This window comes from Conger conger, chromosome 8 (assembly GCF_963514075.1).
Source record: "Conger conger chromosome 8, fConCon1.1, whole genome shotgun sequence".
Classification (NCBI taxonomy): domain Eukaryota; kingdom Metazoa; phylum Chordata; class Actinopteri; order Anguilliformes; family Congridae; genus Conger; species Conger conger.
In genome coordinates, this window is record NC_083767.1 from 21,127,990 (window position 1) to 21,144,419 (window position 16,430).

Genomic DNA, 16,430 nt, shown 5'->3' on the forward strand with positions numbered 1-16,430 from the left:
CAAGGTGAATAAATAAAACCATATAAAACGGTTTACAAATACGCAATACGGTCTCATTCCAAAAGTATTGGAACAGCAAGGCCAATTATTTTGTTTTTGCAATACACAGAATACATTTGGGGTTTAGATAAAAGATGAACACGAGACAAGAGACAAGAGATTTTCACAAGACAAGAGATTTTCAGAATTTCAGCTTTTATTCTCTGGTACAAATAAAAGGTCAAACTGTGGAGAAAGAAGATGATCCAAAACATACAAGCTCATCTATGAAGCATGGTAGATGAAGTGTCATGGCTTGGGCTTGCATGGCTGGAGTGGGCTCACTAATCTTTATTAATGATGTAACTCATGATGGTGTGATGAGGATGAATTCAGAAGTCGGCAAAAACAGAGAAATACGTCCAAACTAATTGGGAGGAACTTCATCATGCAGCAAGACAATGACCCAAAACATACTGCCAACACAACAAAGGACTTCATTGGGGAGGAAAGAATGGAAGGTTTTAGACTGCCCAAGTCAATCACCAGACCTTATCCAAATTGAGCATGCATTTCACTCCTGAAGAGCAGGTGGAAGGGAAAACCCCTGAAACAATCACAAATGAAAGAGGCTGCAGTAAAAGCCTGTAAAAGCACCACAAAAGAAGAATGACACACAGGTGTGGTATATATGCGAACAAATTTTATGATAATTGTGAACAAATTGTGTTTGAATCCCGGCCTGGGATTTTCTGTGTGGAGTTTCATGTTCTCCCTGTGTCTGTGCGGGTTTCCTCCGGGTACTCCGGTTTCCTCCCACCATACAAAGACATGCACGTTAGTCTGCTTGGGGGCATTAACAGGGTGATAATGCAAAAGAGCATGAGTGCCCAGTCAACTTACCCTGTATAAATAAAGGTTAAGAAATATTAAGTGTTATTTATTTTAATTTACTTAAATACTCTCTGTTCCAATACTTTTGCTCACCTAAAAATTGGGTGGCCTGATATCAAAGGTTATGTTCTAAGTAGTTTAACAAATCTAGGTGTAAATACATACCAGGAAATAAAAGCTTTGAATTTTATTTTTTCTCAACCCCAAATGTATTCAGTCTATTGCAAAAACACAGGAATTGGCCTTGCTCTTCCAGTACTTTTGTAGCGGACTGCATATCAAAACTGTGCAATGTCTTAGTCACTAAAAGAGACTAAAAGAGTTAGATTTGGCCCCGCTCTCCCCTACTGGCCTGTTGTGAGAAGCCGGTATACGCGCTGTTGACCCATGGTTCTGAAAGAACAGCTCCGGTTTTACTAAATCGTTGTGGAACAGGCTGTAGCCATCTCCGTTTGTTCTCATGTGACTTGTATAGCGCATGCTACAGGTAGCCTAGTCCAGAGCAGTTCTATTTATACGGAAAGAAAATTGTTGCAAATTAGGCTTGTTTTTGTTTTGTTTTTAACTCACTGCATCATGTTTTATCTGTCAGCTTTTCCAAACCCAAATTTTAGATTAAATTCGACTGGAATGCCATAAAGTAGGCTGGTTAGCAATTTATATATATAATTAATAAGTTCCAGCGGGTGCGGACTTAACGCTGACTGTTTCTTTGGTGACATCAGCTTGCAGAAAGTGAAATTATTTTGAAGAATAATGAAGAAATATGACAATTATCAATATTCATGTTTACTATCAAATAAATATAATAAAAATTTCGTCTAGGCTATAATTAATATATAATATATAATTTAATAACATCGCAAGTACCTACACTGAAAAAGGCAAACATACAAGCCAAAAGCTGTGATGAATCACCTCATTTCGTTCTTTAACCGCCCCTTCAGTTTTCTCTTCTTTTCTGTCCGTTTCACGTTCGTGGTCCTAAAGAATATGATCCTTGTTTATTTCAAGAAGACACATAATACGCATTATGAATCATTATGCTATAGAACTCATCTCGCGGCGAGGGAAGGCTGCCTTAATGTCTGCGTCATTAAAACTACTAATACAAACCATTCTAGCCTCTATCCATACGGCACATGCCGAACAACCGAAATCCTGCAACATAAATAGCCTAAATAAATAAATAAATAAATAAATAAATCGTTATCTGCCCACGCAAGACTTCGAGTAGGCTACCGAAAATGAATACATACATAGATATCAGACGGACTTCGTTAGACTTTCCTCCATGTCGTGTCATGGCAAGTTAGCCCACAGACGAACACGGCCACATTGCATTGCCACGTGTTGTTTCGATAACAGCAAATAAATAAATAAATAAATAAATAAATAAATAAATAAAAAGCCAAAAAAAAAATGATCTTGATATTCACTAAATGGGTGACAACCGACACTGGGTGATTGTGTTTCACAGCTACATTAAATTATCGTTTTTGCCGAGTGCACCGAAAGCCAGTTGCTTCTGTATTTACAAGCAACATAGTAGTTTAAACTAGCAGAATAGATGGCATTATAATAGATGCTTCATTCGCTGGATTTGGATTGGTCCTCGTCTCACTACAGTCCGTCGTGATGATTATATTTATATATGATTATTAACTGACTTTTCGTGGTTGCGGCTGATAGAACGGTAGCAAGTGACGGTCTATTGTTTCAAATTACAAATACAAGAGGACAATAGCCTACATTGAGTCCAGATAGGGGAATTCTCAAGTGATTTATGTTGATTGGTGTATACTACTACACTAGCTTTAGGACCCGGTGTAGGTCTTTGCCTTTTTTCTTTGTAGTTTTGTCTCGCTGGCTTGAGCAACGTATAATTCGGAGTGTGAGTGGGAGACATGACCTAAAATCCCGGGGTGTCTGTGGAAAGAGCCGATTGAAAGACACTACAGTGTTCCAAAACTGTCCGTGTGTGATTTCCCGGCGCTTGGAATTTATACAGGCTCGCTCTCGTCTTCGCGCGCTCCCTCGTTCTTATCCAAACCCCACTGAAGACAATCTTATTGCTGCAGCGTGCTTTTGGGAACAACTTTCGCCTCTTATTCATATTTCTCTGGACCAAGATAAGGAAAGAAATTCATCTTTCCAGGTAGGCTTGCTCTTTTGTATACCCGCTACGCACCAAAGGCAGTTTCTTCAAGCACATTTTGATGCGAGATTTCCTTGGGCACTGCCTGTAGTGGGTGCAGTCCGTACAATCCCTGAATTCTTCTACACATTTTACAAATTCCCAAACAAGTGGGAGGCAATACCAAAAGGAGGAACACATGTGCACGTATGCTTCCACAACATCAGTTCGGAATGTGATTTTTCATGAAAAGTTTTCTCATGGAATCATCCGTGATCATGAGGGGCAGGAGAAATGATCGCCAAATACGGACGTGATACGTTTTAATTTATGCTAATTGTGTTTTCTTACTAAGCAGTGCCACACATGTAGAGCTACATCAATATGTTATGATCAGCTATCTTCTGCACAGTAGTGGATTTTTTTTTTTACCTTGTATTCTGGAAGAAAATTTAGAAACAGGTGTCGAATATTAGGAAATTAGTTTGCAGAAAGAACATCTTCTCTGTTCTTTTTAATCGTGCATTGGTTTTATTCTCTCCATGTTTCTTCTCTCTTTTGTGTAGGCGTAAATATCAGCTATGAGGGAAAGGGAGCGCTGTATTCGCTACTCATTTTTCACATTGTCTTTGGTGGTGTTTTGGCAGACAAGGTAAGTGTTATTCTTGTATTATTTTTTAATTAATGGCATATGCAACTGCATGCCACGAGAATACACGCGACCGACAGACGGCCTCTCCTGCCAGATTCAGTTCCTTCCTCCCTGGACTGCATTAAACGGTCACTCAAAGCGATTGAGTTTACATTAAATTAGTTCTGAGCCAGGAAGAACAACAAATAGACAACACAGCAGTCTTTTGTAGAGGAGGATATGCGTAGGATGTGCCCGTTGGTATTACCGAGCGATGCGGAGATTTGGACTGGATTCCTCTAGGTGGAGATCGTATACAATCTCACAGAGTTGGAAAGGGGAAACGGTGTTCATGGTTAAGTATGTGCATGTCAGGATAACCAGTTCATACTAAATGGTTTCCATCGCTAGTCACCCAGCTCCTGTCTGTCACCTGAGACGTAAGTGGGAAATGTAGCATTTTTGTTTGTTTAGTCGTATAGTTACTTTAAATGAATACATAATTTGAGTTGTCATTTATTCATTTATTTGCATTTACAGTCCTCAGCTGAAACAATTAATTTGTTGTGACGTGATTTGATTTTGAAACGCACATAACTCACTTAGGCTCCAGCTATTTAGATAGGCTTCTTAGATGTGACAGTGATAAAGTCATTTTTAAAAAATCATGTCACACAGCCCTATCATGGGAAGGAAAGTTTTAAATTTCCTCTTGTTCTCCATTTTCTGGGAACCGATTTGAGGAAATTTCTGAGAGTGATAAACTGAAATCTATGCTTGATAAGACATTAAAATAGCACATGCACCTATGTGCTCAGTGACCACATCATTAGGTTACACCTTTCTAATACTGGTAGAAACTCCCTTTGACAGCCTAAATTATGTATGGCATAGAATTAACAAGGTGGTGGAAACATTCCTTAGATATTCTGGTCCATCTTGACATGATAGCATCATGCAGTTGCTGCAGATTTGTTGGCTGCACATTCATGCTGCAAATCTGCTGCTCCACCATGTCCCAAATGTGCTCTATTGGATTGAGATCTGGTGACTATGGAGGACATTGGAGTATACTGAACGCATTGTCATGTTCCTAGAACCAGCTTCATATGATGTGTGCTTTGTGAAATGGCGAGTTATCCTGCTGGAACTAGCTATCAGAAGATGGCTGTGGCAGTAAACAGATGCACATGCTCAGCAACAATACTGACACAGGTTGTGGCATTTAAATTATGCAGAATTTGTAGTAAGAGGCCTAATGTCTGCCAGCAAAACATTCCCCATGCCATGACACCACCACCAGCCTGAACGGTTGACACAAAGCAGGATTCGGCATAAATTGAAATTTGTCAGGCCAGGCAACAACTTCCAACTTCAGCTGTCCAGTTTCGGTGAACCATTGCCAACTGTGGCCTCAATTTGCCATTCTTAGCTCACAAGAGTAGAACCAAGTATGGTCTCATGCTACCGCAACCCAAGTACGTCAAGTTTCAATGTGTAGTGTTTTTAGACTGTTGTTACATGTGGTTATTTGAGTACGGTCACCTTCCTATCAGCTTGAACCAGTCTGACTATTCTCCTTTGACTCTCATTAACAAAGTGTTTTCACCCACAGAACTGCCACTCACTAGATGTTTTTGTTTTGCACCATTCTCTGTAAACTCTAGATACTGTTGTGTTCAAAAGATCAGCAGTTTCTGCGATACTCAAACCACCCCCTTCTGGTGCCAACAATCATTCCACGGTCAAAGTCAATTATATCGGCACATTTCTGCCCCATTCTGATGTTTGGTCTGAACAACAACTGAATCTCTTGACAATGTATGCATGCTTTTATCTATTTCTACATGAGTTGTTGCCACAATGGCTGGTTAGATATTTGCATTAATGAGCTGGTGTACAGGTTGAGCTAATAAAGTCGGAACTGACTGTATTTATATTTACATTCACCGAGCACTTTAGTAGGTATTTATTTTTAAGACTTCTACTGCTGTAGCCTATCCACTTAGAGTTATGATGCATTGTGTTTTCAGAGATGCTCTTCTGCATACCACTGTTGTAATGTGTGGTTATTTGCGTTACTGTCAGCTACTGTCAGCTTTGACCAGTCTGGCCATTTTCCTCTGATGTCTCTCATTAACAAGGCATTTCTGTCTGCAAAACTGCTGCTCACTGGATTTTTTTTGTTGTTTTTTTGCATCATTCTTTGCAAACTATAGAGACTAGTGTGCGTGAAAATCCCTGTAGATCAGCAGTTTCTGAGATATTCAAACCACCCTGTCTGCCACCAACAATCATTCCATTCTGATAGTTGATGTGAACATTAACTGAAGCTCCTGACCCATACCTCCATGATTGTATGCATTGCTCTGCTGCGACACAGTTGGCTGATTAGATAATTGCATGCATAAGTAGGTGTGATAAAGTAAAAATGTTCCTAATAAAGTGCTCGGTGAGTGTATATACAGTCTCTCAAAAAGTATTGGAACAGCGAGGCCAATAACTTTGTTTTTGCAATATACTGTATACAGTTGGGGTTCTGATAAGACAAGAGTTCAGCATCTTATTTCCTGGTATTTACACCTAGATGTGTTTAACTACTTAGAATATAGGACCTTTGGTAACAGACCATCCAATTTCTAGGTGAGCAAAATATTGGAAAAGAGAGTATTTAAGTAAATTAAAGTACATTATCAGGCTCTCAGAACAGGGGATCCAAAAGCGAGACCAGAACGTTAGTTCTTTAGTAAACAAAGTCTTTATTTTCTTATTGCAGGTTGAACAAGCGAGGGTCAAAAGCCAGCAAATAGATGCAACCGGGATCAGGCAGTTCGTTAACAAAAGTTCAGGCAGTAAGTCGCAATTCCAGTGAATGGGGGTATCAAAGGCAATCCAGAGAATAGTCGTGGTCACAGGCAGAGGGTCAAAACAAATGGGCTAATCAGACAAATACAGAAACCGAAAACAAAAGTTGAGGTACAGAAAAGGGTTGAAAAGCTATGCATCAATCAGATGAATGGAATAAGCAAAAGTCAGAGGTTGGGGGCGAAACAAGTCATAACAGATATCAAGCCGAAAATGCTGGAAGGTATGGACTAAACACATAGCAATCTGGCGTCGAACAAGCCTAACAAAGGGGTTTCTATACAAAGAGGCAAATAACAATCAGGTGTGGGGAAACAATCAGGAAGTGAAAACATAAATAGCACTTAATATTTGGTAGCATATCCCTTGCTTGCAATGACTGCATCAAGCCTGGCACCCACTGACATCACCAAACTGTTGCATTCTTCTTTTTTGATGCCTTTCCAGGCTTTTTTGCAGCCTTTTTCAGTTCTTGTTTGTTTCGGGATTTCTCAATCTCCTCTTCAGGTGGTGAAATGCATGCTCAATTGGGTTAAGGTCTGGTGATTGACTTGGCCAGTCTAAAACCTTCCACTTTTCCCCCCAAATTAAGTCCTTTGTGTTGGCAGTGCATTTTGGGGCATTGTCTTGGTGCATGATTAAGTTCCTCCCAATTAGTTTGGACTAATTTGTCTGAGTTAGCAAACAATGTTTTTGTAGACTTCAGAATTCATCCTGCTGCTACCATCATGAGTTACATCATCAATAAAGATTAGTGAGCCCACTCCAGAAGCAGCCAGGCAGGCCCAAGCCCATCCACCATGCTTCACTGATAAGCTTGTATGTTTTGGATCATGAGCAGATCCCTTCTTTCTCCACAGTTTGACCTTTCCATCACTTTGGTAGAGGTTGATCTTGGTCTCATCAGTTCATAAAACCTTGTTGCAGAACTTTTGTGGCTCATCTCTGTACTTCTGTACTTCTATATAATCTTGCCATCCCATTCTTACTAATGCTGAGTGGTTTGCATATATATATTGCTATATTGCTGCTCCAAGATTTATTCAAACGGTTGATTGAGATACCTTCACCCCTGCCCTGTGGAGATTGTTTGTCATGAGTGATATATATTTTTTTTTTTCACAGCTCTCACAATGTTTCTGTCATCAACTGCTGTTATTTTCATTGGTCGACGTGTTCAATGTCTGTTGCTCAGTACGCCAGCAGTTTCTTTCTTTTTCAGGACATTCCAAGTTGTTGTACAAGCCATCCCCAATGCTTGTGCAATGGCTCTGGGCAGCGTTTCCCGATAACTGTGTCTCTTACCGTTTTATGAAGACTTGAAAGGTATACCTTACTCAAGTTGTTTATATTTCTAGGCATGTTTCCGGAACTATCCCGTAGGAGGTTGCTTAAGGGATAACTTCTATGTGCAATGATACTTGGCCCTGTCCATAGCAATGGTGCTGAATTGGTTAACATCGATGGCTGCAGGATCGATTATTCAGTCCATGCAGTGACTGCTTGACTGCGTTATGAGAGAAAGTGGTGCTCTTTGTGAACAAAACACTGCAGTAACACTTAAAAATATTGCATTCATCATGACTGGAGGGAACATATTCATAGAATTCAAAACAACCTGAATTATCCAACCATTTCTATAATTTTTGCCAAATGGGTGGAAGACGGCACCTCAGATTGTGGTATCACAATCACAAAACCCGCTATGCACCTGGCAATACGCCGTATTTGGATATTGCATATTTTAATATCTTAGTGCCTTAAATGACTTTGCAAACAGGGTTGATTTACCCCATTACTGGTGTAATTCACTACGCACCAACATGCAAAACGCACCAACATGAAAACAACATAAGTTATGGCAGAATAAAAACAAAGAAGGAAGCGGTCCCCGCTTCACAGCAAACAAAATGGAGATATTGTTAGAGGAGGTGGCGCTGAATAAAGAAACATTATTTTCCTGTTTTAGGACTACAGTGTCCAACAAAACAAAGAAGAACTGTGGTGTAACATCTCCAGGAAGATGGCAGTGTCCTGCTCCAGCCCACAGTGAGAGTGGGAAATCGTCAGGAAGAAGTGGCATGAATTTGGCTGAATGGCTCTGCTGATGGCACCGTCTTTGAGCACAATTATAGTGTATGTTGAATTGCTGCCGTAGTTTGGCCTTATTCATCACCATAATAACTCCTATATATTGACTAGGGATGGGACGATACACTCAGCTCACGATACGATGCACTTCTTGATACAGGGTTCACAATACGATAGTCACGTTACGATATCATAAATAAAACAAGATGAAAAGGTGTGACTGAGTAAACAATAATACTTATTTATTCCTTAAAATAAAATGAAGTGTTCAGGACAATGTTTTTCCAATGGCTTGTTACAGTGCAAGCTAAAAGTTTGGCTGGACAATTCTAAACAGATTAACATGAACAGGGACACTGCTTTCCTTCACTATTTCCATCTCTAGCCTGGCCTAGGATATGGAAATGTTTTTCGGAAGGAAAATCAATATATCAACATTTTCTGGTAGTAGCTGTGATCTTTGAGCACTAACAATGTATCCTGCATTTGAAAAGACACGCTCACTGGGGACTGAGGTTGCTGGAATGCAGAGGTAGGCCTTGACTAGAGAGGCACGCGTGGGATAAGCATATGCATTCTCTTTCCACCAAATGAGTGGACTGCTGCTGGGATAGGGGCCACACTCCTGTCCGAGAGCATCTCTCTTACAACCCTCTGTTGGACTGCAGTGGCTCAACAGCAGTGAACAAGTCTCCAAGGAGATCCTCCAGCGCTGTTTTCTTGGGTGGAGGAGATTTGCCATCATTGCTCTTTGATTATGTCAAGTCCTGCATCAGCCCTGCTCCCTATGCTGTCTCTGCCAGGTCCAGCTCTGCTTCTCCTTGTGTTGAAGCACTTGCTCCCCTTTCATCTCTTTCCTTCTCAGTGGCACTGGTCTGAAAAAATTGAAGTAAAAAAACTATTTCTATTACAATGGTAAATGGTTGGCATTTATATAGCACCTTTATCCAAAGCACTGTACAATTGATGCTTCTCATTCACCTATTCATACACACACTCACACACCAACGGCGATTGGCAAGGAGGCAACCTACACGGGTTACCTGCAAGCCTCGCTGGGTAGCTAGATTTAGAGTGTACGCTAAACACTTGATATGGGGTCGGAGACCGCTTTCACTCACCGCAATGTCCATATTACATTTGTTGTTGGTAACAACAGTAATGGTGTTAATGGTGAAGGAGATGCAGTCGGCATTCTTCAGAGTCTCTGTCACATTTTGCTTTGTTTCTTTGTAGAGATCGGGTATGACATTGCACAAAAAGTGTGCACGGGATGGCATATTATATTTGGGCTCCAGTGTGTTGATCATTTTCTGAAATCCTTTGTTCTCCACAACAGAAAATGGCCTTAGGTCGTGAGCCATGTACTTGCCAATGGATTTAAACATCAAACAAAAAGTTCAGAAATTTGTGTTTGGTAGATTATTTCTCTGTTGTACCAATGCTTCTTGGCAATACATTTTATACCGTTGGAAAGCCTGTTTATTTCCCTTTTAAATGATGCCCCATTTGTAAGGAACATGCATTTGTGTGATGAGCAGCGCAGCTGAGTATGTGGGTTGCGCTCATTAAATTAGCCAAATCTTCTCTTCCAATGCCAAAACTGTAACACCTTTCGGTGGTGGCAGTGTGATGGTGTGGTGCGGCATCGCCATCACTGGAAAAATTAGGCTTGTCATCATTGGAGGCAATCTCAATGCAGAGAGATATCAAGATCAGATTCTGCAACCAGTGGCAATCCCATATCTCCACAGTCTGGGACCAAACTCCATCCTCCAAGATGACAACACTCGCCCCACAGAGCAGGGTTTATCAGAGACTACCTTCAGAATTTGGGAGTAGAGAGAATGGAATGGCCTGCCAACAGTCCTGACTTCAACCCAATTGAACACTTGTGGGATCAGCTGGGGCGTGCTGTTCATGCTAGAGTGACCAACACAACCACATTGGCTGACTAATCCTGGTTGAGGAGTGGAATGCCATCCCACAGCATTGTGTGACCAGGCTGGTGACCAACATGAGGAGGAGGTGCCAGGCTGTTGTGGCTGTGTATGGTTCTTCCACACGCTACTGAGGCCCCTGACTGTTTGTTCAATGAATAAATTGTAAAATTGCCAATATGTCTTGTTTCTTCCTTGATACTGATAGACTTCAATCATCCAATCCACCAAACAACACCAAACAAGAGTCAATAGCAACAGCAGAATAAGCTGTTTGGCATTGGCAGAGAAGATTTGGCAAATTTTACCTGAGCGCTATCCACATACTCAGCTGTGCTGCTCATCCCACAAATGCATGCTCCTTACAAATGGGGCACCATTTAAAAGGGAAATAAACAGGCTTTCCAGTGGTATAAAAAGTATTGCCAAGAAGCAGTATTCAACAGAGAAATAATCTACCAAACACAAATTTCCTAACTTTTTGTTCGATATTTAGTTATCTCTTTTGATCGCACACTTGATGGGGGTAGAGACAATATTTGTGGTGTTGGACATGGTGTATCGGATTATGGCTTTGCATAGCTTACATAACTATTTGCATAACTAGTTGCATTTTTGTATCGCAAAATTTACGATGATATTTCGTCCCATTCCGTAATACTGGCTCCTACCCATTTAGCCCCTAATTGTTTGCCAGCTGATATTATTTTGGGAAATATCATTAAAAAGGCAATTAGGCTACATGTTCAATAAAGTGCAGCATGCATCCATCGTAATGTATTATTTCTTTGTTTACAAGATTTTTCAAATGGAGATTTGGTGAAAAACAATCAATTGGAACAGTCTGCTTTCGGATTGTTTACAGCCTCACAGCAGTACCATAATAAGATGAAGTTTCCAACATCATTAACACAATTATAACTTATCATTGTGGGCTTAAAACCCACTTTATCGGAAAGATTGATGTCTCTTAAGGACATTTAATGAAAATTTTGACGTTTATTATTTTCTCTAGCACAAATGCAGTCTTCACAGGCAAACCCAAGGCTAAAACCAAGAGTAGACATTCAGAACTATTTATTGTTTAACCAATCAATCTAACAGGACACATGTGGGAAACAAGAAACGTCTGTCAGTCAGTTCCAATACTTCTAAACATTGGTGTTCTGATACAAAAGGTGATAAGTTCCAAGTTGTTGAACAAATCTCAATAAAAATACCAGGAAATAAAAGCTGAAATTCGGATTTGTCATCTTTTTAAAGATGACAGATGTCTATGTTAAAAGATGTCTATGTTAAAACATTGTTAAATTACCATTGTAAATCCCTTCCTATCATTGAAAATGGTTCACTGACATCTTGACTCACCCTCTGCCTGTGTTTACTGTGCTTAAATTCAGGTTTCAAAATATACAGTTGACGGACTGACACTCTTTACAAAACATTATACAGCTGTACAATAATTCATGCTCATTGGTTGAAAATTGGTTATAATTGCCACATCCAATGGCGTGGCGGGGAGTGGGCTTATTCTGAAATATGTATGAGCATAAACCTTGCCCATTGCAAATGGTGGAGTCTACCAGCAAGCGATCCTTAGATCCTACATCTTCTGTGGTTAAACCAAAGAAAATAAAACGAATATGTGATGTGAGTAGCGATAAATCTCGGTTGGTGGTTAAACCTATTACTGTAAGTTGCAGTTGCATCGTATGCGGTTGAGTATCATATCTTAGTTATATAACCAGCTGTTCATGTTTTTGACTCTTACATTTCAATGTTTTGTTAATAAATCTTGTTAAATTGGGAAACCACACTTGTTAATGGTGATTTTGGCAAGAGTAATTTCAGGCCTTCTAGTGGACATAGCCAGCACAAGGCCAAATATGTGTGATGAGTGGTCATTTTTGAAGGTTATAATTATCATAAAATAAAATTATATATATATATGGCACGGATGGTGCAGTGGGTAGCACTGCCGCCTCACAGCAAGGAAGTCCTGGGTTGTGTGTATTCCTGCCTTTCGCCCAATGTATGCTGGGATAGGCTCCAGCCCCCCTGCGCCGCTGTTCAGGATAAGCAGGTTAGGATAATGAATGAATGAAGATATACAGTACTGTGCAAACATTTTAGGCAGGTGTGAAAAAAAGCTGTAAAGTAAGAATCCTTTCAAAAATAGAAATGTTAATAGTTTCTTTTTATCAATTAACAAAATGCAAAGTGAGTGAACAGAAGAAAAATCTAAATCAATATTTGGTGTGACCACCCTTTGCCTTCAAACCAGCATCAATTCTTCTAGGTACACAGAATCAGGGATTTTGTAGGCATATAGTCAGGTGTGTGATGAACCAATTATACCAAACAGGAGCTAAGGATCATCAATTTAATATGTAGGTTGAAGCAGAATCATTCACTGAAAGAGAAACAGGGTGGCCTGTAACGTAGTGGTTAAGGTACATGACTGGGACATGCAAGGTCGGTGATTCAATCCATGGTGTAGCCACAATAAGATTCACACAGCCTTTGGGCCCTTGAGCAAGGCCCTTAACGCTGCATTGCTCCAGGGGATGCTTACTTCCCTTTGCAATCGGAAGATGTCCAGGAGTGCAATCAGCTCAGAATTGGCAGAAACCAGTGGGACACAGGTATACCCATCTACTGTGCGGAGAAGTCTGGTCATAAGCGGAGCCATACCTCCGACGTGGAAACAAGGCCAAGCATGAAAACACAGGAACTGGGGTGCAGAAAAATGGCAGCAGGTTCTCTGGACTGATGAGTAAAAATGTGAAATATTTGGCTGTAGCAGAAGGCAGTTTGTTCGCCGAAGGGCTGGAGAATGGTACAAGAATGAGTGTCTGCAGGCAACAGTGAAGCATGGTGGAGGTTCCTTGCAAGTTTGGGGCTGCTTTTCTGCAAAAGGAGTTGGGGATTTGGTCAGAATTAATGGTCTCCTCAATGCTGAGAAGTACAGGCAGATACTTATCCATCATGCAATACCATCAGAGAGGCATCTGATTGGCCCCAAATTTATTCTGCAGCAGGACAACAATCCCAAACATACAGCCAATGTCATTAAAACTTGAAACTTCTTATCGGTTACCCGGTTTCATGATCCCGTGTAGGAATAAGGCTGTATTGAAAACTTGTATGGTGGAATGCATCAGCGTGTTGTTCGCTGTGACTTAAACTTGGCTATTCTGTCAACAGCAAAGTGACATTCCTGGGCTGCAAATAGGCTATTTTTTCTACCGTGGGTATTTCGTGAGCTCATTTGTGTCTAGCTGATAGCCATGCAAGGCTGGCGGGAAGCCTGAGATGGCAGTCGAGACCAGTGGCTGTATAGCCTAGCCTAGTTCCAATTCCATCGATGCACAAAATTTGTCTCTGGACAAGCTCCCTAACCCCATCGAAGTATGACAGATGAGACTGTTAACCCGTCCATTAGGTGTGATTCGAATAGGTTCAGTGTTATTAAATAGCCAACTTTACCATTTGAAATTAGCGCCATAGTGCTGATCTAAATGAGGGGAGGGTTCCTGTACAACATTGCCAAAACATCCTGAATACATTGCACAGTGTTTAGGAAAACTTGATTTTACAATTAGCTACACAGTGTGTCCCTTCAACTTTTTTCAGCATAATAGACTGAAAGTAGACATTTCGGTTGACTAATCTGATTTCTGATGTAGAACATAATTAGTCTTTTAACGCAAGCAACGCTGGCAAGCCATTTGCCATGTCTTTGGCTTGCTGTCTCTCCCTCTTTCGTACTTTCCCTTCTGCATTATAAAAAAAAAGAAAAACACTTCAGCTCCTGATCTCTTTTAATGGATTCTGTCTCCACTGCGGTTTTAGAAACCATCTCTGCAATTCCTGTAAATTTGAAGAAAAGAAAATGGTTGCAATTCACCTGGCAGAAATGACTGTCAACACAGCGGCCCAGACATTTCTTGAAATTAATCACTAGGATCTTAAAACAAGCCTGGCCTGAGGACATTATGGAATTGTAACATCTACACAGGGATAACAGACATCAGGCAAGTATTTGTTTAATCATGGAAGTCAATTGGACCTATCACTTTACTCCAAGTACTACATTGACATGTTTTTCTTTCTTTTGTGGGCGTTTACCAGGCAGGCTATGTCCTGGCATTCTGCAATAGCGAAAGTCGTAGTAGCCTACTGTACTTTAGGTTATAACGTGTTTCAAACAACTCATGTTGTCATGTTGTCATTTCGCTAGCTCCCGATAATACATTAGCCTATATCTATCTTGATAAACCTGATAATATTAGATGAAAGTGAATTAAGATCTCAGAACAAGCCCAATTGATAAAATGGGTGAAAGGGGTATGGTCTTATGATGATGAAAAGGCAGTTGATGTAAGTTGCATTTGTTAGTTAAAAAGAAAAGGAACCAGGCGCATGAGCTCGAAGGCCATTTGCACATTAAAAGAAAAGATTGGAGTCTAATACATTTAATAAAGAAAATTACTGAGCATGCGATTATTAATTGTGTTTACTCTATGCAGCATTTTTTCTTCTTTTTTTATAAAGAGTGCCAGTAATTCTGGAGCTGACTGTTTTGGCCTGACCTTCCTTTCATTTTTTTGCAATTTTTGTCATTTTTATTTTGAATAGCATGGCCCCTGGATGGACTACAGAAATTACAGACAATTCTTTGTAAAGGTGAAACTCGTAAGTGACCATACAAGGCGTTGGGACTCATTAAACAGCTTTAAAACAGGTTAAACCCCACCCACTTCAGGGTCAAGTCATGCCCACTTATGAGTACGGATACAGATTCAGATAATATACATAGTTGGTTTAACAGATACAGATAATGCAGTACTCGCTTACCCCTACTGACCATGATTACGTTTAATCATTATTATATTTTTGCTCAAAATATTTGGTACAATTTAGGCTATTGGTTGTGTACTATCAAGAATGGGTAGCCTGAAGATGCGTTAACACAGTCAAAAAAAAAACAATGAAAGGACAGCACATTTTCTATTACATTTAACAGTCTTTGCTAAAGTCTCCATTTGTAATACTGTACATAAAAGTAGGCTATAACTGGCATAGCTGTCACGCCGGGAGGTGCAGAGGAACCAATAGCACTGGGATTTTGAAAAAATGACAGGTTTAATAAAGGCAGATAAAGGGGCAAAGTTCTAAAACCGGGAGGTCAGTCCAAACAAGGTGTGATCCAAAGAGAAGAGACAAAAGAGCAGGCAGGGGTCATAAGGCGCCGGGCGCCTTGGGATCACGGTTAAGGCCCGGACACACCAAACCGACGGTCGGCCGCGGAGCGCTGACAAAGATCGCCTCGCGTCGATATGCGTTGTTAATGTTGGCTGTGCCGAACACACCGCAACGACGGTCCGCCGACGGCCGAGTTGCACGTACGTTCTGCGCCTGCGTGAGAGGTAATAACTCTCCTCACCAGCAGGTGGCAGTAGTCTGTATTTGTCTTTCAAAAAATGGAAACCGGAAGACCGAGGAATGCGTTTGCATTGCGTTGGACCTAGAAGCAGCCATTGTCTCGCTCACAACAAACAGTTTGCAGCAATTTCCTTGTTCTCTCGCTATTTAGTAATACTAATCGAAAATTATGTCTGGTAGTGATAGTAACTTTGGAACCTTTTTGTCTGTGTCCTCTTGACTTCCTCGTTTGCTTGCTTTCGTCGCTTCCGTTTCTCTTCTCGTGCACTGATTCGCTAGCTGGACAGCCAATCAGAGAGCTCTCTCTCATTGACGGCTCCGGGGGCTTCAACATGTTGAATCGGCGTCGGAGCCCTCCAAAACACGCCGACGGAGTGTCGGCGTGCGGGACACACCGGAAAGACTCGGCCGACAGGGCGCCACCGACGTCCGACGTCCGACGGCC

At 40.9% G+C, this 16,430-nt stretch overlaps 1 protein-coding gene across 1 annotated transcript in view; it reads left to right on the forward strand.

The window, feature by feature from the left end:
* The first annotated feature begins 2,896 nt into the window (after window positions 1-2,896).
* LOC133135837 (gamma-aminobutyric acid receptor subunit alpha-2-like) overlaps window positions 2,897-16,430 on the forward strand; it is a 161,923-nt gene continuing 148,389 nt past the window's right edge. The window contains exons 1-2 of the mRNA XM_061253131.1: window positions 2,897-3,031; window positions 3,577-3,662. Of these exons, the coding sequence (XP_061109115.1) occupies window positions 3,592-3,662 (71 nt within the window). The 5' untranslated portion in view covers window positions 2,897-3,031; window positions 3,577-3,591. The remainder of the gene's footprint in view (window positions 3,032-3,576; window positions 3,663-16,430) is intronic.